The 26,672-nt window shown below is 40.4% G+C and overlaps 1 protein-coding gene across 1 annotated transcript in view; it reads left to right on the forward strand.

Annotated features, from left to right (window-relative positions):
- The window catches only part of Grid1 (glutamate ionotropic receptor delta type subunit 1), a 751,350-nt gene extending 749,156 nt beyond the window's left edge, over positions 1–2,194 (forward strand). The window contains exon 16 of the mRNA XM_042690370.1: positions 1,458–2,194. Within this exon, the coding sequence (XP_042546304.1) occupies positions 1,458–1,886 (429 nt within the window). The 3' untranslated portion in view covers positions 1,887–2,194. The remainder of the gene's footprint in view (positions 1–1,457) is intronic.
- The last annotated feature ends 24,478 nt before the right edge of the window (positions 2,195–26,672 follow it).

A 26,672-nucleotide genomic window follows, 5' to 3' on the forward strand; every position in this document is an offset into this window, starting at 1 on the left:
AGGCACTATATGTCAATTATGAACTCATGGGGGTATAGAGAATTGTGGGTACCTTTCTCCATGGCAGGGAATATTAAGGCAGGGAGTGACTTTCAGGGCACTTCTACTCCTTGCCTGCCTAGTAAATGTGCATTTGAGTTTTCCTGGGGTTTGCCCTCTGGTTGGTGCACTTGGATACAGTGGGGACTCAGGCCAGACATTCTTGGTGGCCTCTTCCTAAAGGAAACTCCTATGTACCCAAACCAGTAGAAGTTCAGTCATTATTTATTTTGCATCGTTTCTTCTTTTTCTTTCTGAAAGCATATCAAGACTTAAATTTCTCAGATTTTCTATCATCCCTACAAAATAGGAAAGGGTTGAGTTCCTTTGTCCAATATGGTGTCAACACTGAACCACCCACAAGATTTGTCTTGGATATGATCTTGGGCCCAGTGTTTTTCTTGGAGCGTGGCATCAGGTAGGGGTGGCAGAGTGTGGTACACTTGATCTGCCTTCATTGGCACCTGTGCAGGCCACAAGTAGGGCTGAAGCTTCTAATCCCATCTGGGAAGCTGCTCCCTAGGAGAAGAGGCTGACCACAGCTTGCTGGCTTCACAAGGGAAGCAAGCAACTGAGGAAGCAGATGGCATCTTCCTTAAGCTTACAAGCTATGCGACCATTTAGATCGTGATCCATTCTGACAGGCAAAATATCAACTCACTTAAAAAGAGTGATTTGGGTCTTTTTAAAATTTCTTTTTTGAGCAGAGAAACAAACCAAACAATCTCCTGGAGAGAGAGAGAACTTTCCAGGCAATCTCAAGGCTTTGTGACACCAGGAGAGTCTGCTACCCTATGAGAAGTGTCTTTCCTTATGACCCCAACAAAGCCTCCTTAGCCCTCCAGATAGAGACTTGTACCACTCTTGGCATCCCTGAATGTACAGATTCCTGGGTGACAGAAGTCCCCTCCTTCTCCACACTTCCCAGCTGCCTCAACCACTCACAGAACTCAGGTCTCTGATGAAGTCCTAGAGCCTTTCTGAGGCCGAGCCTCCTTTTGTGCAAGGTGGGGGTGATCATACCAAGTCTTTGTGAACTCAGATGGTTAAGGCATGGGGCATACCAGAGGAGGAAGGACCATTCCTCTATTCCCACGGGGCTTTACTTAGTCTCCTGTCTCTGCCAGTTCTTTGAAGTGCTTTGTCACAAGAGTTGCTGCTGGGCATGGCAATGATTCTGAGATGAGTACAGCAGACTTGCTGGCAGGGTTGTGGGGACAGAAGCACAAGTGGCCTGGCCTATGGGTTCCCCAGATAACAGAGGGTTGACCACCCACTTGAGGGGAGGTGGAAATAGGAAAGATACTCTTTCTAGAACACTAAACAGGCCAGTGCTTCAAGGTATGCACATGCTGCAGTAAAGCCAGCCTTGGTGGACTGCTAAGGCTTCCCCTGATCTTCCTGTGCTTTCTCCCCAGGACAAAGAGGTGAACCTGGAGCAGGTGCATAGACGCATAAACAGCCTCATGGATGAAGACATTGCTCACAAGCAGATTTCCCCTGCATCGATTGAGCTCTCAGCCCTGGAGATGGGAGGCTTGGCTCCCAGCCAAGCCTTGGAGCCTACAAGGGAATACCAGAACACCCAGCTCTCAGTCAGCACCTTTCTGCCCGAGCAAAGCAGCCATGGCACCAGCCGGACACTGTCATCAGGGCCCAGCAGCAACCTGCCACTGCCCCTGAGCAGCTCGGCCACCATGCCCTCCATTCAGTGTAAACACAGGTCACCCAATGGGGGGCTGTTTCGACAGAGTCCAGTGAAGACCCCCATCCCCATGTCCTTTCAACCTGTGCCTGGAGGCGTCCTTCCAGAGGCTCTGGACACGTCCCATGGCACCTCCATCTGACCACGCCGCCTGCCCTCCCACCTGCCCGCCCACCCACCCGACCAGCAGAGCTTTTTAATACGAGAAAATGACCACACATACACACACACACACACACACACACACACACACACACACATACACACACAGAGACTCTTTCATTTTTCTTGTACATATATGTAAATAATGACAGAATGGAGTGGGGTAAAAGTGTATTTTGAATATTCCCAATTTTCGAAGTCAGTAAAAAAAAAAAACAAAATACAAAAACTGTATGAACGACTTTGTAAATTTTGTTCTATATGAATAAAAAGGCAAATTACTTGTGATCATTCTGAAGTGCCAAAGGAACTTCCCCCATTCCTGGGCCTTTCTGAGAGCAGGAAAGGGGGTCAGACAAGAAGCTCCTTCCTGCTGGGGAGAAGATGAGAACCCTGAATGCTGCTGGCTGCCATGCCCCCAAGGCTTCCCACCATAATCCTTTTGTCCCTCATTTCCTCCTTCAGTCCATTGTGGTAGAAGAAGAGCTAGTCTGTTACCTGGGAGCTTTGGGTCACGTGCTATAGGGCGATCCATGCTTTCTGATAGCCTGATGCTAAGGAAGTACCTTGGAAACCAGGTAGTCCTCGCCAATCCAACTCAAGGGCTCAAGGTGGTATCCTCACCATATGAACCCACAGTGTGTAGTATGAAGCTGCCCCTAAGCCTCAGAGAAGCCATCCACATTGAAGTGACAGTCTCTAAAGGCTTTGATGCCAACATCTTCTAATATCATTCTGCCGGTTTTGTTTTTTTATTTTCTTTTCCTACTTAGAATAATCAGCTGGTTATTTGGACTATGGAGGGAATAGGGTGGTTCTCAGCATTACCTCAGGGAGCCTTGGCAGAGTTGAGATTGGCCTGGTGGAAGGCCGCTAGGGACTGAAAGATGTGAGGCTGGTCATGCAAACCACATGAAGTGATGGGATGAGAAGCCAGGTAGAGGAGAACTCTTCAGCTGAGTGCTCCTGCTCCCGCCTATAATCCTAGTTACTCAGGAGCTGAGATCTGATGATGGAGGCTCAGAGCCAGCCCCAATAGGAAAGTCCATGAGACTCTCCCACTAACGAGCAAAAAGCTCTTCAGTGGAGGTGTAGCTCCAGGGTTAGAACACCTGCCTGAGAGAAGAAGTCAAACAAGATGAGGCCATGCATTCCAGCCTCAGAATTAGCCCCAGTTCATGGCCCCAGGAGAGAGAGGCGTAGACAATCACAAACACCAGGAATAGAGAGAAGGGTTGCAATTTTAGGTAAAATTGTCCTGTTGGAAGGGGTTGAGAAGATGCCCTAGGTGATAGTGAAGTTATGGGACAGAGAAAAGGAACGAAGCAGAGAGAGAGGTGACTCACCCTCAGGAGGGAAGCATAGCTCTTTAATGTGAAGACAAATTCCTATCTTCTTAGGGGAATTGTGCACAGCCTCCCAAATGAGGTGATGTCTCTAGGCGTTGAGAAGTCAGCTAGGAGAGTGAGACCCAGCATTGGCCCTCTCTCCATGCTTTACCTCCGCTTCTAGACCAGGAGGCCTCACGCAATGAATCTACTCCAAGGTTCCTCTCTAGGCTAAGCGCATTTGAAATTATCTGAAATCCCTGCTGTATCATAAGATTAGACCAACCTTAAAATCTCCCTCCCTCCATCTCCCAGTCTAAAGCAACAGAAGTTACAGACTCAGAGGAAAAAAGAAACTATCGGTAGTGGGGAAATCAGGAATCTGGACCGCATCACTTCAGACCTTTCCTCTTGAAGATCAAGGTGATTCTGATCTAATTGGTCAGGAGTGAGAATACAACCCACCTTAGGCACCTTCTAGGGTTCCCACTCAAAGGAGAAATCAGGGTATTAACATCCGTTCTGTGTTCTTGGAGAATAAATACCAAGTCCCACTGATTGCTTCTTCTATAGCATTGTACAGTTATGAGACAGATGTGTTTATGAGGGTGATAACAAGCCCAGGATTGATTGCTTTCCTAAAGTCCCTAGTGACGTGATTGAGCAGTAGGAACTGCTGTATCACACAGTCAGTTAAAAGCACCCTGGGGAAGAGAGTGTTTATAATTATGTTATTTATCTTTGGATGCTGGGAATGGCCTGGTATTAGTGCTACTGGAGTGATCCACTGACATTTCTGCAGAGTGTGTGACTCTCAGAGCTGGGTGTGCATGGCATAACCTAGGTATAGCTACTGTCACCCTGAAAAGGAGCCTGTTTCTCTTCTTTCCATCAGCGGATTGGCACACCTTCCCTGGATGGTCAGGGTTGTTTTTTTTTTTTTTTTCTGTATGTACAGTCTCTCTATTTTTTAAATCAAACTCCAGTCTCACTGCCTTATACCTAAGTCTGTATTTTTTCTTCCCCTGAGATAATCTGTCTTTTTTGGTATTATGTGGGTGAAGATGTGTTCTTGGATGATGTGGCTTGGAATGGGTTTCATGGAGGGAAAGGGATTATGTGTGTGTGTGTGTGTGTGTGTGTGTGTGTGTGTGTGAGTGTGTGTGTGTGTGTGTGTGTGCATGTGTGTGTGTGTGTGCATGTGTGTGCATATGTGTACATGTATGGAATAGAAGGAGAGAGAAAAGAGAAAGAAAAAATATAAGAGAAAGAAAGAGGAAAAAAGAAGTTGAGAGAAACAGAGAGAGAGATTTTAAGAGAAAACATTCTGCTTCAAAATCTCTGGTGTCATTCTTCACCATGCTTTTTTTTTTTTTTTTTTTTTTTAATTTCCTACCCTTGGCATGAGGGGAAATGAATGACATTCAAGCAAGTTCTCCAGGGGGAAAAATAACAACAAAAATCAGAATCTTCCCAACTCGGATTTCTATGTCAGCTCAGAATGTATCTTTTTTTCATGCTTTGCTCTTTGAATTTATAACTCTGTTTAGACTATTCCATACATTTTAGGTATATTTTGTGCCTTCAGACACTGCAAATAATAATCAGCATTTGGATTAAAATTGTTTAATAAAACTTGTCTGTTCCCTATGCTCTTATTCTCTGCGATGAAGAAATGTGGTCTGCTTGTTTCTGGATGTGCTGTGATCATCACTGAATTCTATCCTGCTGGCATGTATGATCCTGAAGACAATTTCACCCCTCAGCTGGGTTTCAGCTATACCTAGGGGGCAAGAAGCATGACCTTCTCATTCAGAATTACCCCAGGATCTCTTATTATCAGCCAGGGTTTCATCTGCTTACAACTTTCCTTTAAAATATTTAATTCTTAGCTGGGCATTGGTGGTTCATGCCTCTGTGCTATTTTGGGCTGAGATCTGAGGATTGCAGTTCAAAGCCAGTCAGAGGAGAAAAGTCTTTGAGATTCTTATTGCCAATTAACCAGCACAATGCTAGAAGTGGAGATGTGACTCAAGTGGTAGAGCACCAGCCTTTAGTGGAAAAAGCCAAAGGAGATCACAAGGCCCTGAGTTCAAGCCCCAGAACAGACACAAAAGTATACGCTGAGTTCTTGGAAGATACTTAGGGAAAACTGGACCATACACAGTGAGTACACTTTTGATGTCTGTGACTTGGTTGTTTCTTCCATCCTTACATTCACTTTGACAATACATCAGATGTGTTTCTATAATAGTTAGATCTCACAGCCTGAGGGAGGACTTCCAATTTGTCTGTTTAATATTTGGCTTTGTACAAGGTCCTTGTGAATCCTTCTTGCATGAACTTAGCCTTCTCCATGGTCCTGGAATCCTCCTTCTCCACACCCATGTGGCTGTGCTTACTAGACCCAAAGGTTCTCTTTGACTTCTGGATGTTCATGAAGAAAACAAGCCTAATAAAGGCTGTGTGGTAAATCAGGCTGACCTAAGGAGGTCGGCATTGTAATGAGATCTCTCTGCTTCCTGGAACTAAAGGGAAAATGCTTGATCCTTCTCCCCCTACCTTTTCAGTGCTGATAGGGCAATGTCCAATGTTTGGGGCTAGCTTTTCAGAATAGAGATGAGGGACAAAGTAGAGTCTTTTCCAGATCTTCTGTATAAGCAGACATGGCTAGATAGGAACACATCCCCAAAAGGGCTCTACTTTCTTGAGGAAGGAACACGACTCTTAAATTCTAAGTCCCACAAATAATACTATTAAGGTAAAACTCATTCCATGTTATTATTAGTATTATTATTATTATTTTGTCTTTTCAAGCCCCAAAAGAGAGCAATGACACAAAGAGGTCTAAAGGCCATGACAATGAGATGGATGGAGTGTTTGCTTCCTATGATTTCTGCTTTTCCTTTTGAAAGTATTTAATACTGCATGATAGAAATACTATTAAGTTTAATCATATTTCATTCCATAATAAAGGTGGACAATGTCTAATGGATAATGTAGGGATTCTGTGTGGCCTTGGGCTTCCAGAGCTGAGGAGTTAGTGAATCACGTGCCTATCCCTTCTTCTTCAGTCAGCTTCCTTCCCCATAAGGAATTAGCACTGATGCCTTTAATGCCTTGTTTTTTGCTCCTAGCTCTGGCAAAACAAGATTAGATAAAAGCTCAAAAAAAAATGTACCTGACCTTTTCTTTGCTATAGTCACGGTAACTGAGTCAGTGTTTCGGTTCCTAATGCAACATTTTTAAAATACCTAAAACACTTCTTTTATTTCATGCCATTAGTTGTTTTTAATAAGTGAAATTATGTCTGATTCCTCTCCTCACCCTTTGTGCCAAGAAACTAGATAATAACCCTTTCCATTGTCAATAACTTTAATCATTATCTTATTTTTTCCCTCTCAGAGGCATTTCAGTCAGAACAGACAATTTATGACAGAAATGTGCATATTTTAGATACATTACTTGAGCAAGTAGTCCTCATCTATAAAAAAGGAGATAATTGTCAATAATCTCTCATCACCTCCAGACCCTATAGCCTTCATTCTCTCATATCTGAGCTTGACATTGACTGCTGAGCTCCAGAGATAGCACTTTATGTCTTTCCCCTTTGCAGTAAGAAAAAAGAAAAAGAAAACAAAAAAAAAACCCTCTAGCTATGTAAATTTGCAATTACATAATGGCCAGGATCTGGAAGAGGAGGCACCAGACAGGTCATGCTTGCTTAAGGTAAAAGACCAAATACCATTCAAGGAGAGCTCAGTTGTTGGAAGATTCTAACATACAGTTGCCAGGGGTAACCAGGCGTTCAAGCTCAAAGGCAAACAAAACATTCACCAACACATAGACATTTACTGACATTCAAAGTAAGTAGATGCAGCCATATATGCACAATTGCATTCACAAAGACTGAGGTCTATGCAGACGTATTCATCCTATCTTAACCACACACATGTAGAATTTCAAAGCACATCGTTACAGAGACAGAGCGGTCCTGCTTATCAGAGCGGGGAAATAGAGTCCAGGGGAAGAGACTAGGTTTTCAGAGCTTCTCTGCCCAGTTCTAAGTCCCAATGCAACAATCAACAAAGCAGCACTCTGCAATCAGCTGCTGAGGAAGGAGGCGTACCTCCTCCAGAGCCCTTTCTCCTGACAGGAATCCCGAGGAGTCAATCCTCCTTTAACCCATTCCTTCTTCTGAATTCCTGATTATTCCCACAACCCCTGAATGTCTTAATGATGTTTTCTGGACATTATAATTTTCCAAACAAGAAGATCTGTGATCATATCTATATCCATGAACATTTACTGATCAAGTTTTATATTCCAGGGATTGTACTATAGACACATAACTATTCTTACTTTCAGATCATCCATGAAAGGCAGAAGTTATTGTTTTTGTGTATGTCTGTTGGTCTTGGGGCTTGAACTCTAGACCTTGATGCTTTCCCTTAGTTTTGTAGTTCAAGGCTAGTTTTCTACCACTAGTGGAGCCATAGCTCCACTTTGTGGCTTTTGTCTGGTTAATTGGAGATAGGAGTCTCCCATACTTTCCTGCCTGGACTGGCCTTGAACCACAGTTCTCAGATCTCAGCTTTCCGAGAAGCCAGGATTCCAGGTGTGGGTCACCAGCATCCAGAAGAAATTTTTTTTTTTTTCCAGAAGAAATTTTTATTTTAAACTTACAGGAAGGGAAATGGAAATTCAAAAAGGCCTGGTCCCAGAGTCGTTGAGAGATAGTGCTTGCATTCTCATCCTCTCCTCTATTGGACTCAGTAGTTCTTACTCTACCAGTTGTAGCTGCCTCTTCCTCCTGTCCTCTGTGTCTTAGAAACTGGACTGGGGTTGGTCTTCTTTATCCCAAGGCACAGTATCACCAGCTGCAAAAGGTCACATACCCTCCACACCTGCTACCTTTATTCTAGTGGCCTCGGGACATATAGGTGAGTATTAGTACTAATCATTTATATTTTGTGACAGTATGGAGGCTTGAACTCAGGACCTTGTGATCTTGCTTAGCTTTTTCATTCAAGGCTGGCAGACCACCACTTGAGCAATACTTGTACTTCGGGCTTTTTGCTGGTTAATTGGACATAAGAGTCTCACAGATTTTTTTTTTCTTTTTGGGTAGGTTTCAAACTATGATCCTCAGATCTCAGCTTCCTGGGTAGCTAGGATTACAGGCTTGAGCCATGGATGCTAAGTTGGTTGTTATTCTTTGTTGGCCACATAGTTGGATGGAAAAGCTCCCAAGAGATTAGTAAAGTGTATTTTGGGTATATCTCTGAAGGCATTTCCAGAGAGGATTAACTAACAGGATGTGGGGAAATTACAATCCTATAAGCTGGGGACCTGGATGAAATACAGAAGAAATACAAGAGAAACTTGGTTCATTCTCTCTCTGCCTCCTGGCCAGATGATGTAACCTGTTCTGCTCTGCCAGTTCTACCATGATGGAATGAAATCTCTGAAAGCCTGGGTAAAAATAAGCCATTCTTCCTTTTTTGTTAGCCATTTTGTCACAAAAATGAAATGTCTAACACAGAAAAGTGGTACCAGAGAAATCTGTATCATTTCTGTGCTTACCTGACCAGCTAGCTCACAGCCTTAGAAACTAGTTGGTGAGAGGACTTTGGAAAAGTTTGCTGCTAAGGGCTAGTGAGGCTCTAGAATGCTACAAGCAGCACTTAGTGGGTGACTCTGGAGGGAGCCCAGAAGATCAGAATGCCAGTCGTTAGGAGGAAGGTAAAGTCTGCACATGACGCTTCAGATGGAAATGAGGACCCTACTTAAAACTGGACTACAAGCTATTCACGTTAATAGCTGGCAAGGAAGTTGTACACCTTTTATCCTTGTCAGACTGTGGAAGACTAAACTTAATAGTGATGAACCAATGAATCTGTTGGTGGATTTAAGGCTGCTCAACGGTTCAGCTTTTGCATAGATGTTTTTAGCTTCTTTTAGGCAGGTTTATAATGAGAATTATGAGCAGAAAGCAGTACAAGAGGATGTTAAATGCTTTCAGTTCTCCCAGAAATTAAATGTGAGTAGCCACGTGCAGGTAGCTCATGCTCGTAATCCTAGCTGCTCAGGAGGCTGAGATCAGAAGACTGTGGTTCAATGTCAGTCTAGGTAGGAAAGTCCATAGGACTTTTGACTCCTTGACCACCAAAATGCTGAAAATGGAGCTGTGGCTCAAGGGGTAGAGCCCTAGCCTTGAGCAGAAAAATCTCTGGGACAGTGTACAGGCCCTGAGTTCAGGCCTCAGGACCTGAGCGCAAAAAAGAAAAAAAAAAGAAATAGGTGTGGTGAGATGATTTCACACTTGCTCTGTGTTGGTATTTCAGCTTCCGCCTTTACTTGAGGCATGAAGCCCACAGTGGTTGAATTCTTTCTTATTCAGCAACTTGTCACCTAGACAGGCTGAGTTATCTCATGTAGATGGCGCTTGTCACAGTTAGGAGAAAATGACAGAGTGGGCTGCTATGTACTGATATAAGGATCCTGCATGCTAAGAAAGAGACAGCACATTAACACTGAAGGATTGACAGAGAGAGACTATTCAGGAAGATAGGTAAGGAGAAATCAGTCGGAAAGCTGAGAAGCCTGGGGCTAGAAACAGCAGTAGGTCCTGGCTACCTAAGGTGGGGGCAGGAAAGTAGGTGGAAACAGGGTTTCTAACTGTGAGACAAGCTGTTGGAGGGAGGGTAAATCTTGCTTCAGAAATGGACCATCTAATGGGGACCTACCAGCATTATTGCTAGTGGAAAATATGCTCTGACTGACTATACTAGGCTACCACCCTCCTCATCTAACCTCTGTCAAGCTCTGGAGCAGAGGACAAGGGGGAAGCACACTGAGGCAGCTCCCATGACTAACAAGGTGGGGAAGGATGGTCAATAGGTATGAAGAAGGGGAGAATGTGTGTGTGTGTGTGTGTGTGTGTGTGTGTGTGTGTGTGTGTGTGTGTGTGTGTGTTTGTGGTACGGGGAGAGAGGGAACTAAAGACATTCATTATAACAAAGAAGAAGGAAAGAATACAATTCCCATGAATTCTATGGCTATCCTTTCCTAAGATAATTAACTCATTCTTTCCCTGGAACATAATTATTATTTTTAACAAATGCAGGTAACGAAATTCAGGATCATTAGGTGATTATCTCCAAGTCATTCAAATAGCCCATCAGTGTAATCAACACGCATAATATTTCCATCCTAGGCACCCTGTGTTCAGAAGATGCAGACACAAGACATCTAGGAAGAGGTACATCTCCCTCATATGGGGCGATTTGAGCCTGGGAAGCCAGGACTACAGGCTTGATAGAGAGAGTGGGCAGAGTGGAGAGTGGAGAGAGAGACACTCATGGGAAACACTGGCCAGCTGTTTCACACTTAGGGTAGCATGATGTTATTCAACAGAGCTCTAATCTGTGAAAAGCCATTTTTAAATGTATTCTTTTCCCTGAATTTCAAAAGGTTGTACAAAAGAGTTACAATTTAATATGACCATCTAATTGCCTTCTATTTCTTGATCAGTCACCACTTGCTTCATTCTCCTGTATGCTGATTTTTCCTCCGGTGAAACATGTGTCATGTTTCTGATACCACTTATGTACATTAAATATTTTTTCTGTATGTGTCCCTTATTTCCTTTTGCATTCATCCACCCCTTCCTGCTACCTGCCTCTTACATTCCCATTTCAGCTTCTGAAATTCATTTTGTTAAATTATCTGTTTATTATTTGAAAGGTTTTCTCCAAGAAGATTCACTTCTATGTATACTATACTTGCATCAACTAAATTGTGTATATAAACATATGCCTCTATGTGTGATTATATGGCAGGTTGTATTTTGGATCTATGAAAGACCATTCTTATGCATGGAACCCCAAGGAATATGAAGTTATGGAGTGTCAGAGGAGCTAGAGATTTAAAATCAGAAAGTTGTTTGGAAGATTCTGCTATGTTTTAGTTATATGACCATATGCTATATCGTCTTACCTTTCTGACCATCAGCTTCTCCAGCTATAGAATCTGCATAATAAGGATTACAATTGCATCTGAAAGGATGAATTAAGAAAAGTTGAGACAGCCTAGCTACTCAAAAGGCTGAAGTATTAGGATCGCAGTTCAAAGCCAGCCCTGGCAAAAAAAAAAAAAAGTCCTTGAGATTTGTATCTTATTAACCAGAAATAAGGCAGGATGTAAAAGTGTGGATCAAGAGGACTTTGGACAGTGCTCAGGCCCTGGATTCAAGAACAAAAAAATAAAAGTTGGAATACAGTTACGAAAAAAAAATTTTTTTTTAAATAAAGCACCCACTGCTACCATTAGATAGCAGACCCACAGTAAATGTGTCATTGCTGATACAGGAAATATGGTCACATAGGGTTCAACTACAAGACTTGGATTATAATAAAATGCATACTATATTATACTATTATTATTATAGTATACTGTATTATATGGTTAGACTATATTAAATTGCTATATTATATTATTATATTATTATATTGTAATATATTAATTATATTATGTATTAAGCAATCCTAAAATGCATGTGGAAAGATATACAGATCCTAAATATACAGCTCAATTCTTTTTTTGTTTTTTTTGTCGGCCATGGGGCCTGAACTGTGGGCCTGGGCTCTGTCCCTCAGCTCTTCAACTCAAGGCTAGTGCTCTACCACTTGAGCCACCTTTCACCAGCCCCAAGCTCAATTCATTTTTAACAGTGAGTTCATGTGTAGCCCTCAGTCAAAAAAGTAACACAGGACCCGACTTCCTGAGGCCCCTCTGTGTCCCTCCTGAATGGATACCTCCAGAAGTTCAAAGGTACTACTAAGATTTCAAACAATATACTAATTTCTTCCATATACATGTATCTGGTGATAGTTTTTTAATATGTTTTTATTGTAAAAATACTGGATAGAGGGGTTACAGTTACACCAGTAAGGCAATGAGTACATTTCCTATCAAGCATTGTTACCTCCTCCTTTGTTTTTCCCCTATCATCCCTTCCCTCCCCACCTCCCAGCTCTTTCCTTCCCACCTCCCCAACTCTTCTCTCCCCACCCAAGTTGTAAAATTTATTTTCAACATAGTGCCTTGTACATCTCATTGTTACAATGGGTCAACCTGTATCCTTATTTCAGCATTTTGTTATTTTCCTCCAATGATAATGTTTTGTCTGCTTTTTTTATTTTACTCACCATTGACTTTAAAGATTTATCTATATTTCAGTGTTAAATTTCTTTTTGTTGCTGTGGAGGATTTCACTGTATAAATATGCCACCATTTCTGCATTCTATTTTTGGTAAGTTTCCAAGTTGTTCTCTGCTGAGATGATTACAAATAGTGTCCCCAGAGGAGATTTTTGCATACAAGTTGGGTGGATTTGTGTATCCCTTTCTGTTGGATTTCTGAATCATCAATATGCATATGTTTGGCTTTATGTAGATGCGGTTAAAAAGTTTTCAGAAAGAGTTGTGCTGATTTATGCACTTTACCTGCAGTTCTGTGGAGTTGAAGTTGTTCTGCTTCTTGACTAACAATTGCTCTATGCTGTAGTTTATATTTTTTGTCCATTCTAGCAGGAATGTAGCATACCTAATGGTGATTTTGATTTACATTTGCTAATTATTAATGACATAGGCCCTTTTGCCTGGGCTTAGCTGAGTATTCTTTGGTGATGTCTCTTTGATATCACATCATGACTTGTCTTTTCAATTTACTGTTTCTGATGTCTTCTGATGAACAGATGTTGTTAATAGAACTATAGATTCAGGACCAATATTGCCCTTTTGCTGTGATGCGTGTAAGTGCAGTTCCTTTGAATTTCTTATGCCCTTTTTTTTAGTAGCATTTCTTTCTTTTTCTCTTTTCAAGTGAGTATATTCCAGAAACATTATTGCCAGTCTTTGATGTAATCAGTATGAAAACTAAAAGTACATGTTTAGAAACTTTAGTATTGATTTGATATGTCTTCAGTATTTCAGTATATGGTTTTACTGTGGAAATTGATTTTACTGCATTTTGTTAATGTATATTAGTTATTCAAAGCAAGAAGCATCATTATGATATTTTAGGCAGACATATGAGTTAGTTTGGCCATATTATCATGGTGCATTATGTGAGTTAGCATTTATCAGTTTGGGTAATATTTTATCTAATGTCTCTTTTCTCTTTTGTGCCTTGGCTTTTCATTTAAACATTTTCTTCAAATATCCTGGAATTTCTGTTATTTTCTATATTTTCCAAGTTTTTTTTTTTTTTTTGTCTGTCGTGGGACTTGAACTCTGGGCCTGGGCACTATCCCTCAGCTCTTCAGCTCAAGGCTAGTGCTCTACCACTTGAGCTACAGTGTCACTTCCGGTTTTCTGGTGGTTAATTGGAGATAAGAGTCTCAAGGACTTTTCCTGCCCAGGATGGCTTTGAACCACGATCCTCAGATCTCAGCCTCCTGAGTAGCTATGATTACAGGTGTGAGCCACCAGTGCCCAGCTATTTTTTAATTTTTAAAAACTCTTTAGCCTACATATTTTTCCCATACTAAGTACGGCTTTTTCTTTGATCAAGTCCTAGTCACCCTTAGGGCTGTCTTCATTATTTTTAAGCACTGGTTGTTTTAATTAAATGTGTGTGTGTGTGTGTGTGTGTGTGTGTGTGTGTGTGTGCTGGTCTTGGGGCTTGACCTCAGGGCCTGGGCACTAAGCCTGAGCTTTGCTGAAAGCTAGTCCTCTACTACTTGAGCCACAGCTCCAATTCTGGATTTTTGCTGGTTAATTGAAGATAAGAGTCTCATGAACTTTCCTGTCCAAATTGTCTTCAAAATGCATTCCTCAGTTATCAGCCTCCTTAGTAGTTAGGCTTTCAGAAGTGAGCCACCAATAGCCCAGTTTTTTTATTTTACTTTTTAAGATTTCCATTATATATATATGTACATGTATATGTATATATATATATTTTGATAATAGTAGTTACTAGAATATCTTTAGGTTCACCATACAAGTGGATGGAAGGTACAGAGAATTCTCCTGTCACAAGTCCCCTCAAAAATACAGAGCTTCATCATTAGCATCTTGTATCAGCGATATGTTTGTAACCTCAATTCTGCTCACAAGTGAAGAAATTCTCCTGATCCAATAATCTCTTAAAAGGTCCTACTTGTAGAACCAGGTGCCAGTGCCTCACACCTGTAATCCTAGGTACTCAGCCCAGTAGAAAAGCCTATGAGACTCTTATGTCCAATGAACCACTAAAAAGTTGGAAATGGAGCTGTGGCTCAAGTTGTAGAGCACTAGCCTTGAGCCCAAATGCTCAGGAACAGTGCCCAGATCTTGAGTTCCAAGACCCAAGACTGGCGTGAGTGGGTGTGCGTGCAGACACACACACACACACACACACACACACACACACACACACACACACACACTATCTGTAAAACACCTCACCTTTCCCATCAAGTTTCAACAAACCTGAAGCTTGAGGAGAACACACAGGCATGCTCAAACCACAGGTGTATGGCTCCACAGCTAGGATGTAACCTGTAATGTTTTCACTGCCTAAAAATCCCTAAGCTCTGAACCCTCATTCTGCTTCCAGCCTGAGCAAGCTTGACCTTTTTCAGATCACATAGTTTTTACCTTTTACCAAAATGTCACCTAGGTGGAATCTAGTCTGACTTCTTTCATTTATATATTTAATACTTCTCCACACCTTGAGAGCTTGAGAGCTCAGATCATTTTAGCACTGAATAATATCCCATGGGCTGGATGTGACACAATGCATTATTTACCTTCTACAAAGCATGGTCATTCTTTCAAGTGTTAACAGGTGTGTGTAAAGCTGCTATCAACACACACAGAGAATTTTCTGTAGGCACTCTGTTTCCAATACATGTGAGTAAATGAATTGAAAACTAAGGAGCCCAATTACTGTGTCATAGGAGACTGCTTATCTTTGTCAGAAATAGTCATAGCGTCTCCTGAATTCTTCAACCAACGAGAGCTGCTATTGTTTCATGTGTAGTAGTTAGTGTCAGTGTGATAGATTTTGGATTGCTTGTTCACTTGTTTGTTTATTTACTTGTTTATTTATTTTTGGAAGTACTGAGGTTTGAACTCAGAGATGTGGACTTTGCAGGCAGGTGCTCCAATGCTGAATAATAACTAGCTAGATTGTAGCTATTTAGAAAGGAATGTGCTATTATCTCCTTGTTGCTTTCATTGCAGTTGCTAATGACATATGGGGTAGAGAATCTTTTCATATGCTCCTTTGCAACCGGCATCATTTATTTCCTGAAATCTCTTTTGGATCTTTTAACTATTTCTAATTGTTTGGCTTTTTTTCATTCCTTTTTGTCAAGATTGAGTTCTTTATGTATTTTCAATTAATATTCTATCAAAATGTCTGGTAAGTGATGGAGGAGATGAATCTTATTAACGTATATTGTTCGCCTATATGGTCATGTCAAAACAACATCTTTTTGTACAACTAATTGATGCTAATAGAAATGTAAAAGGAAGGGGAGTAAGAAAACAAAAGAAAAACGTTTCTCCAAATCTCTGGGTTGTCTTCTCTTTTGGAGTGTCCAAATAGAGTAACACACCATTGTGAAGGAAAACAATTTTGTAATTCCTTTTTTTTTTTTTGTCGGTCATGGGGCCTGAACTCTAGGCCTGGGCTCTGTCCCTCCGCTCTTCAGCTCAAGGCTAGTGCTCTACCACTTGAGCCACAGCACCACTTCCAGCTTTTTCTGCTTATGTGGTGATAAGGAATTGAACCCAAGGCCTCTTCCATGCAAGGCAAACACTCTACCACTGAGCCGCCTTCCCAGCCATAATTCTTTTCTAATGCATCCCTCTCATTTCATTGCTTCTCTTGTGTTGTTGTTATTGTTGTTGTTGTGTGTGTGTATGTGTGTGTGTATGACAGTACTGGGCTCAGGACCAGGGCACTGTGCCTGAGCTTTTCACTCAAGTGCTCTACTACTTGATCTGTACTTGCACTTTTATTTTCTTGATCTCATTCACTAAAGTAGCTAGGATTATAGGCAAGTGTATGGATATGCACAGTCAGATTTTTTATTTCTTTTTTGAGGATGGGGGGTCCAGTTGTGGGACCTGAACTCTGAGCCTGGGCGCTGTCCCTCTGCAGTTCAGCTCAAGGCTAGTGCTCTACCACTTGAACCACAGTGCCACTTCTGGCTTTTTTCTTTTTTCTTATATGGTGCTGAGGAATTGAACCCAGGGCCTCATGCACGCAAGGCAAGCGCTCTACCATTGAGCCACCTTCCCAGCCCCAGATTTTTTATTTCTTTGTGTGAGTTTTGTCAGTTGACTCTTTTAGAAACTTGTATATATTTCACTTAAATTATCAGATTTTATAGGCAGACCGTATTTATAGTATTCTTTGCCATCTTTTTAATGTCTATGAAATTTATGTTCCTTTTCCCCCCTTATATTACTAATTTTTGTCTCTTTGACTTTGAGAATGACCAGAGGTTTATCAATTACATTTTCAATTTCAAAGAATCAGCCTTTGGTTTTGCTGATTTTTCTCTACTGAGTTCCTATTTCAATTCCATTAACTTCTGCTTTAAATTTTATTTTCCTCCTCACATTGAATTTAATTTGTTCTCTTTTTTACTTTCCTAAGGCAGAAGCATAGATTATTCATTTTTGATTTTCCTTTGTTTCTAAAGTGTTCATTAAATGTGATAAATTTCACTGAAAGCAATACTTTTGCTGCATCCTGAAATCTTTGATAAGTTGTACTTTGATTTTAATATAGTTCAAAATATTTCTAAATTTCTCTTGAGATTTCTTTATTGACCCATATGTTATTTGGAAATGTGTTCTTTAGTCTTCAAATATTTGGGACTTTCCATCTATTCTTCTGTTACTGATTTCTAGTTTAATTCTATTGTGGTCTAAGAGCAAATATTATGAGTTTTCTAATTTTTAATTTTTTTCTTGTTTTTAATGACCCAGACTGTGGTTTCTCTTGGTGCATATTCTGTAAGAGCTGGACAAGAATTTGTATTCTGCTTTGGTTGAATGAAGTAATTTATTTACATTAATCAAAATCTAGTTCCAAATGCTATTATACCACCCCACAGATTAATGCTAATACCTTCTAAGAGCAAGGTTTTCTATTCATTCTTTTTTTTTGGGGGGGGGGTCTGGTAGTGGGGCCTGAACTCTGGGCCTGGGCATTGTCCCTCAGGTCTTCAGCTCAAGGCTAGCGTTCTACCACTTGAGCCACAGCGCCACTTCCGGCTTTTTTCTTTTTGCTTATATGGTGCTAAGGAATGGAACCCAGGCCTCGAGCATGCAAGGCAAGAGCTCTACCACTGAGCCACCTTCCCAGCCCCTCATTCTTACTCTTTGTATCATTACTATCATTTATTTCACTTATAATTAAGGCATTATCATTGGAAATATTGTTGCTATTAGTATTTTCCACATGTGTTAGATTTAAGAAGACAAATAAAGATCTTTATTTTACTCGTGCTTATTTCTTCCATGTTCTTCCTTTGTTTATTAGATCTTTGAGATTCTGATTTTATCATTTTTCTTCTCCCTGAAAATCTTCTCTTAACATTTCTTGCAAGAAAGGTCTACTGGCAATAAATTTCTTCAAGTTTTGTTTGTCTGAGAAAGTTTTTATTTCTCCTTCACTTTTGAAAGGTAATTTGTTGTATACAGAATTCAAGGTTTGTATTTGTTTTCTTTTTCCCCTCTCAAGACTTTAAATATTTCATTCCATTTTCTTGCTGCACAGTTGTCGAGGAGAAGTTGGAAATAGTCCAAGTAGCAAATCTTATTTGTTTCTCTATAGGAAGATATTTTTCAGACCCTGACTTCCTTTAAGACTTGTTTATCTGTGACTTTTGTGTAGATTGAATAAGATATTTAAGGGTATAATTTCGGGGAGAGGAGTTAGGTGATGGTTATCCAACTTGGTGTCCTCTGGAATGCCTGTATATTTATAATTTATCTGGGCTGGCCTGGAATCATAATCCCCCTGATATCAGCGTATGTCTGACATCTGGGAGAAGTTCTCAGTCATTACTGCCTTAAATATTTGTGCTTTTCTTTTCTCTTTTTATCTAGTACTTACTTTAAATTTGATTACAACATTGGTAATTGTCACATAGTTCTTGGATTCTATATTCTGTTTTATTTTCCTCTCTGTTTTCCACTTTTTGAAGTATCTGTTGGCATATTTTCAAACTCAAATATATTTTTCTCCACTACGTGTAGTCTACTAATGAGTCACACATATACTTTATTTCTTGTTTTTTGATCTCTATTGTTTCTTTCTGAAAATTTCTTAGCTTCTCCATACCCTGCTTTGTGTGGTAATTTTTCTACTGGATCCTTTAGCATACCAATCACATAGTTGTTTTAAATTCTTGGTCTGGTTACTCCAACATCCCTTACACATGAATCTGATTCAACTCATGCCTGTAGTCCTAGCCATGTAGAAATCTGAGGACTAAGGTACAAAATCAGCTAGAAAGAAAAGGAAGATGCTTGAACAAAACAAGCCAAAAAAAAAGACTGAGTTCATGCTTTTTTAAAAAAAAATAAGTTTTTTATTGTGAAAATACCATACAGAGTGGTTACAAATAGATGAGCAAGCTAATGAGTATATTTCTTATCAAGCATTGTTGCCTCCTCCTTTGGTTTTCCCCTACCATCCCTTCCCTTCCACAACTACACTCTCCCCTACCCCCCGCCTAAATTATAAAGTTCGTATTTTGACATAGAGTCTTGTACATCTCATTGTTGCAATGGGTCAACCTATATCCCTATTTAAACAATTTATTTTTTCTCTTCCCCTCTCCAAATTATACCAACATCAAATACAATGAAAACGGGGGTTATACCATGAGGATGGACATACAAAGCAACAAAAAAATCACGTGGTTCCTTATAAATACATTAGAAAAAATAGCAAGAAAGAAAAAACCACTTGTGTCCTTATCTTGGAGTTCATTTCACTTAACATCATCTTCTCTGACCTTTTCTGGTTGTCTCAGACAGATACTAGTTATTGTAAATAGGGGAAACCATGGGACCTATGTTTCTTTGGGCCTGGCTTACTTCACTTAATATAATTTTCCAAGATTTTCCATTTCCTAACAAATGGGGCAATGTCATTCTTTCTGATGGAGGCATAGAATTCCATTGTGTATATATACCACATTTTCTTGATCCATTCATCTACTGAGGGGCACCTGGATTGGTGCCATATCTTAGGTATAGTAAATAATGCTGCAATAAACATAGTTGTGCTGGTAGCTTTAGTGTGGTCTTGTTTGTAAACATTTGGGTAAATGCCCAAAATTGGGATTGCTGGGTCATAGGGGAGCTCTATTTGGAGTCTTTTGAGGAACCTCCATACATCCAATATTGTTTTGATTTGCATTTCTTTTATGGCTAGGGAAGTTGAGCATTTCTTCATGTGTCTATTGGCCATCCTTCTTTCCTCTTCAGAGAAGTTTCTCTTTAAGTCTTTAGCCCACTTGTTTATTGGGCAGTTGTTTCTTTGAGGATTTGTTGTTGGGGGATTTAATTTTTTGAGTTCCAGGTATATTTTAGATATGAGACCCTTGTCCATTGTGTGGCTAGTGAAAAACTTCTTCCAATCTGTGGGCTTTCTATTGATCTTGCTAGCTATGTCCTTTGCCATGCAGAAGCTCTGCAGCTTCATGAAATGCCATTTGTCCAACCGTTCTTTGACTTGTTGTGTTTCTGGGTCTCTATTAAGAAAATTTCACCATGGCCAAGGAGACCTAGGGTTTCTCCTATTCCATCCTTTAATGTTTTCAGAGTATCTGCTTTGACTCCTAGATCTTTGATCCATTTGGAGTTGGTTCTGGTGCAGGGTGATATATAAGGATCTAGTTTTAGTTTTCTACAAGTGGTTAACCAATTTTGCCAGCACCATTTACTGAAGAGGCTGTCTTTCTTCCATTCTATTTTTTTAGCTCCCTTATCAAACATTAGGTGGCTATGGGTCTGTGGTTTCATTTCTGGGTTTTCAATTCTATTCCATTGGTCTTGAGGTCTCTACTTGTGCCAGTACCAATCTGTTTTGATTACTATGGCTTTGTAACAGAGTTTGAAATTTGGTATTGATATTCCTCTAGCATTGTTCTTTCTGTTAAGTATTGTTTTTACTATTCGGGGTCTTTTATTGTTCCATATGAATTTGTGAATTGCCTCTACTATTTGCTTGAAAAATGAGATTAGAATATTGATAGGCATTGTATTGAATTTGTAAGTAGCCTTGGGAAGTATTGCCATTTTCACGATGTTAATCCTTCCAATCCAGGAGCATGGGAGGTTTTTCCACTCTTTAAGTTCTGCTTTGATTTCTTTTTTCAGGTTTTTAAAGTTTTCATCATCACTTCTTTGGTTAAGTTAATTCCTAGGTATTTTATTTTTTGTAGGGCTATTATGAATGGAGTTGCTTTCCTGATTTCAGCTGTGCTTTTCTCATTGTTGGCTTACAGAAAAGCCATTGATTTTTGAGGATTCATTTTATACCCTGCATCTTTGCCAAAGTTTTCAATCAGCTTGAATGATTTGGTAGTTCTTGGGATTCGTTAAATACAGGATCATGTCATTCTGCTTTGAAGGATTTGTAGAATTCCACTATAAATCCATCTGGTCCTGGGCTTTTCTTAGATAGGATGTCTCTTATTGCTGTTTCTATTTCAGTGCTTGATATGGGCCTGCTAGATGGTTTAACTCATCTTGGTTTAGTTTAGGCATGCCAATATTGGCTAGGAAATCATACATTACTTTCAGGTTCTTAAACTTATTAGCATAAAGGTTTGAGAAGTATTCCCTTATAATTTTCTGAATCTTGGCTGTTTCTGTGGTGATACTTCCATTCTCATCTCTGAGTTTGTATATTTTGGTGTGTTCTCTTCTTTTTCTAATAGGATTTGCTAAGGGTCTGTCAAGTTTTTCAAAGAACCAACTCTGTTTTGTTGATTCTATTTGTTTTAGATTCTAATGCGTTTAATTCTGATTTAATTTTAATTGTTTATTTTGTATACTGGATTGGAGTTTATCTTGCTGCTCTTTTTCAAGGAGGCTCAGATGTCTCATTAAAGTGTTGGTTTCAGATCTCTCCAATTTGTTGATGTAAGAACTCAGAGCTATAAACTTGCCTCTGAGTACTGCTTTTGCTGTGTCCCAGAGGAGCTGGTAATTTGTGTTGTCATTTTTGTTGAATATCATGAACATTTGAATTTCCTTTCTAATCTCTTCCATGACCCACTGGTGATTCAACAGTGTTGTTCAATCGCCCATGTTGCAGGGCTTTCTTTGGTGGCTTTGGTGTTGAGTTCTAATTTTGTTTCCTCGTGGTCTGAGATAATGTAGGGCATAACTTCAATGTTTCTGAATTTGGACAAGTTTGTTTTGTGACATAAAATGTGGTGTATTTTGGAAAATCTTCCACGTGCTGCTGAGAAGAACGTGTATTCTGATACTGCTGATTAAAATATTTGGTAGATGTCTGTGAAATCTAGTTGCTCTATGCAGTTGTTTAGATCTGTGGTTTCTCTGTTGAGTTTTTGCTGAGTTGATCTATCTAGTAGGGATAGTGATGTGTTAAAGTCCCCAACAATTAATGTCTTTGGATTTATGTGAGATTTGAGAGAAAATAGTGTTTCTTGGATGAATTTGGGTGCTCTGTTGTTTGGTGAATAGATATTTAGAATTGTAATATCCTCCTGAAGGAGAGATCCCTTAGTTAGTATGTAGCAACCTTCTTTATCTCTTCTCACTAATTTTAATTTGAAGTCTATTTTATCTGATATTAGGATTGCAACTCTTGCCTGTTCATGGGGGCAGTTTGCTTGGTAGATTTTATTCCAACCTTTCACTTTCAGAATATGTTTGTTTTTATGGGCAAGGTGTGATTCTTGTGCCTGGGTGGGATGACTTTCCCCTGGGTGGAGCTGAGCCTGGCAGGTCAGGTCAGGTTCCAGTGACCTGCTAATGGCTCCAACTGTTTCCTTCCAGCTGCTCAGCTGGGCCTTTGTCAGTATCAAAGATGGAGATCTTCTCCAGTGTTAGGGGAGGGGCTATCTTTCCACTGTGGCTCTATGAGAAGGAGTGAGGATGTCAGGGTTCTACTCATGCCAGACTCTTGCTTCCTGGGCCGTCTCTGGTCTGTGATCAGCAGGATGAAGATTTCTGCTCCTTGTCAGTTTTTGCAGGTATTCAGTAGAATCCGCTTGCATGCCATGTCTAGCGCCTTTGTCCTGGTCTTTCTCTGTTGCTATTGTGGCCACAGCTATAGGCAAATGCTCAGATCTGTTTCCTTGACCAAGCTGCCTGGATTTTCCGTCTCTGGCCAAACTCTCTGTACTGTGATGGTACACTTGGTGTGATTCTCTAGCCTAAGACTGTTCACTGGAACACTAAAACTGCTTTGTATGTAAGAGCTTGTTTAGCCTCCAGCTTCTCCTCTGCCATCTTCCTCTGGTCTCTGAGTTCATGCTTTAGTAAGGCTATAAACAAGCAAACAAAAAATATGCTCGTGACTTTAAGTATGTCGTACAATGTTTCCTTGGCATGATGTACTTAACAAAAAGCTCCTGAATGGACAGCTCTCTAGTCATTTGTTATGGTATGATTGAAAGGGGAGTATTTGTTAATTTTATGATTATATTTTTATCATTTTATATACTTATTTTTATTATGTTTAATTTCTTGTACAAAAGTATTGCAATTCAACATGTCAATTTATGAGTACAATGCCTCCTGATCAGTGTCAGGTCTTCCATCATTCTCCACACCATCAATCTCAACCCCACCGAATCCCCTCAGTTCAGCTAGTTCTGGTTCCACTTTCACATTCACCTTTGGCTATGAACTTCCCCATACACCTCAGGTATAAAGTGTACTTGATAGCAAGAGGAGGAAGTTAGATTCTAAGAGCACCTAACTTTGATAAGCTAGTTCATCTTGATTATAGCCCTTAAGAAGGCCTGATATTATGGCAGAGTTGGTTTTTTTTCTTTTTTTGTCCGTCATGGGGCCTGAACTCTGGGCCTAGGTGCTGTCCTTTAGCTCTTCAGCTCAAGGCTTATGTTCTACCACTTGAGCCACAATGCCACTTCTGGCTTTTTCCACTTATGTGGTGCTGAGGAATCAAACCCAGGGCCTAGTGCATCTGAGGCAAGCACTATACCACTGAGCCATCTTCCTAGCCCCTTTGGCAGTTTTAAATAACCATTTTAAACAACTCCCCTCCCTTCATCAGAACCACAAAAGGAGTTTTCTCTGATTCTGACTTTGAGAAATAGAGCTCCTGAAAGTAAATGCATAAAGACCGAAGGACCTTCCTGTGTCAGTTCCCCTGAAATTCCAACTTTCGGTTCAGTAACTCTGAACCTTCAGTAAGTCAACAACTACACTTTGGATTTTCCTGGACTTGTCTTGATTTCCACGAAGCTTTCTGTGGCAGGAGTATATTCAGGTAAGTCATGGTTCTCTGTCTCTTTAATTTGGGGGAACAACGATTTTTTCTGTGAACTCACTTCTCTAATGGATCTAAAAAGAATTGATTTTTCAGTTTGTTCAGCATTTTACCTGCTGTTAGAATGGAATCATGCTCCTAAGCTCCTTATATACTGAACCACAAACAAAAAGAGCCTCTGTGTATGTGTGGTGTGTGTGTGTGTGTGTGTGTGTGTGTGTGTGTGTGTGTGTGTGTGTGTGTGGTAATATCTTATTGAAAGTTAGACATTGTGGGTGAAAAATTGTGGAGGCACAAAATGATATTCTTTTCTCCCCAGATATAATCTACTCCATCATTCTGCAGGCAACTAGAATAAGACAGACAACTTCAATTATTCAGGGATGGAACTAGTTTGAGCTTGCATTCCACATCTTACCTCTGTCTGATTCTGGTTTATTCCTCCTCTTAGGTGGTTGCACTCTAGGAATCACAAATGAAAACCCGTGATGCTTACCAGCTCCTCTCCTCATGACTTATCTCATCTCCATATTCAGTCTTTCCACTGGAGCTACCAGGCCAAAATCTCCTCACCTTTTTCAGTTTTCGTTTCCCCTCTCCTTGTCAGACTCTTTTCCTGTATAACCTAAAAATGCATTAATACCTCAATAGGAAAATTGACACATTGTGTGGCTTTTACCTGACTGGGCTCTTCCATATTCCAGGGTTTTAATTCCTCAAGAATGAATGCTTTGATTGGCTGGATCACTAGCTTTCTAGATTTTTGACAAATGGAAAACTCTCTTTAGCTAATGTGGTCTTGAATTCAGCTCTGCTTTTGGCTGGTTTCTCAGCTCCTTATTGCAAACCAGAGTGGTAACTGCCTCCCATAGCTCCCAAAGGGTTTTGGTCCTCAAATCTTGGCTTGTTTCAGAAAGTCTTTAATACCTGCAAACAGATGTTTCTTTTATTTTATTCTTTATTCTTTCTAGTTGTTATTCTTGAAAATATGGGTCTTAATAGACAGAAATGTAAGTCCTGGGACCACTTAATTGTAAAATGTGGAAGTTGCAGACAGGTGTTTCCAGCATGTGTGAGATAAAGGGAGGTGGCATGCAGAATGTTAGAAGGCCCCCAGAAGGACAGAACTTTCCATCAAAATGGCAAGATGACCTCTGGCCACAGTCATGGAGGTTTTGTTTCTGTACAGATCAGAACACATGCAATGCCTTATTTAAAAATGTAAACTACCCAGTGCTGTTACAAGTGTTAACCCTTAGGAGAATGAAGGAGGCAGCTCTCTAACAGATGACCATGGAGAGGGAGCTTTTAGAGCAAAAAAAAAAATGGCCTAAAAAGGAATTTATTATTAGAGGGCCAGGAATAGTCATAACTACTGAGCCAGCATAACTCCAATATGATCACTTCACAAGTGTTTATAAGTGTCACAAGTGTCTACCTTTTCTCAGCCTTGTGTTGATGGTATTAGGTTAGTAACATGAAATTGACCACCCTGGGAATAGTTACACCATCAAAATCAGAAAGCACAAATAACTCAAAGCTTTGTTTTATCTAAAACAATAGTTGGGAGACATTACCCAGTATAGTACCTTTTAGAAGAGAGGAGCTCGAGGTCTAGAGTTTAAGCCTCACAGGCCATAGATACTGAGTGCTGGTTCAATAATCGGGTCTATGTTAAACTCTTTGCACATGCGCTATCATTTAGTTCTCCCAGCAACACTGTGACATTGTGTCATCAAAGCTAGGAGATTTTGTGTAACCTGCTTATCTCCATATGGCAACCTGGGTCAGTTTGACTCCTAAGTCTTTTTCTTAGCTACCACACTAGACACTTTCCCTCCAGAGGGAAGATTTTAGACTAGAAGCATTGGTAGGCTTCCTTCCTGTTACTGAGAGCAGTCCAGACAGGGTTGCAAGAGTCCAAAGACAGGTGCTGGAACTGAGCATACACTAGGATCACATAAGAAGTACAGAGATGTCCCAAGGCAGGTTCTGAGAGTAGAGAGCCAGCAGAAATGCAAGTCCTCTGAAGCAGGGACTTACAGGCCTCTCTGACAGATGGACATAGCACAATGAGCTGGGGGCTATATCATAAGCAAAGCACTAACAACAATTAACAGAGATCAAAAGCTTGGGAAATAGGCACAGAAAAATGCAGTGAGTGGTTTTCAAGTTCTAGGTAGGCTTTACAATCAGATGCACAAAGATGATCCAGTTTTCTACATTTAGAGGGAGGCAATTTGGACAGAATAGAACTAGCCATCAGGGTGCTGCTAGTGTCCCAATGGTTCCAGTAAATAATACAGGGACCTGTAAGGTAGAGCTACAGAGGCTCTTAGTGGTTCCTGCTAAGACCTTAAAAAGTTGAGGGATGGGGGCCCCTGTCACATAGGGTATTAAGCAGGCACAGTAGCAAAGCCACAGCAAATTAAGGATTGAAGGATGCTGTATTTATCAGATCAAGCAGAGCAGACGCCCAAGTGCCGCAACAACCAGCTCAATGGCAGATGACCATAAGCCAGGGGACTTGCCCTCTAACACAAATGTTAAGGATAACTATTTTTTCTCTTCTTGTATCTCAGTCATGTCCCTATGAAAACATTTTAGATATATTACATACCCTAATAGAAAACAATTCTATCTTCTCTTGAATGAGGCCAGAAGATCTCTCAGATGGGTAAGGAGAACCCAGAATGGAGTGTGATATTAGAACAGATAACAGACACAAATAAAAACCAAGAAGGCTGGGTGTCAGTGGCACATTCCTGTAATCCTAGCTACTCAGGAGTCAACAATGAAGGATTCTGGTTTAAAGCCAGCCCTGGCAGGAAGTTTGTGAGACTTATATCCAATTAATCCTCACCCTCCCAATGCCAGAAATGGAGATGTGGCTCAAGTGGTAGAACACTAGCCTTGAGCAC

The sequence above is a fragment of the Dipodomys spectabilis genome, unplaced genomic scaffold (assembly GCF_019054845.1).
Source record: "Dipodomys spectabilis isolate Male_0828 unplaced genomic scaffold, ASM1905484v1 ptg000136l, whole genome shotgun sequence".
Lineage (NCBI taxonomy): Eukaryota > Metazoa > Chordata > Mammalia > Rodentia > Heteromyidae > Dipodomys > Dipodomys spectabilis.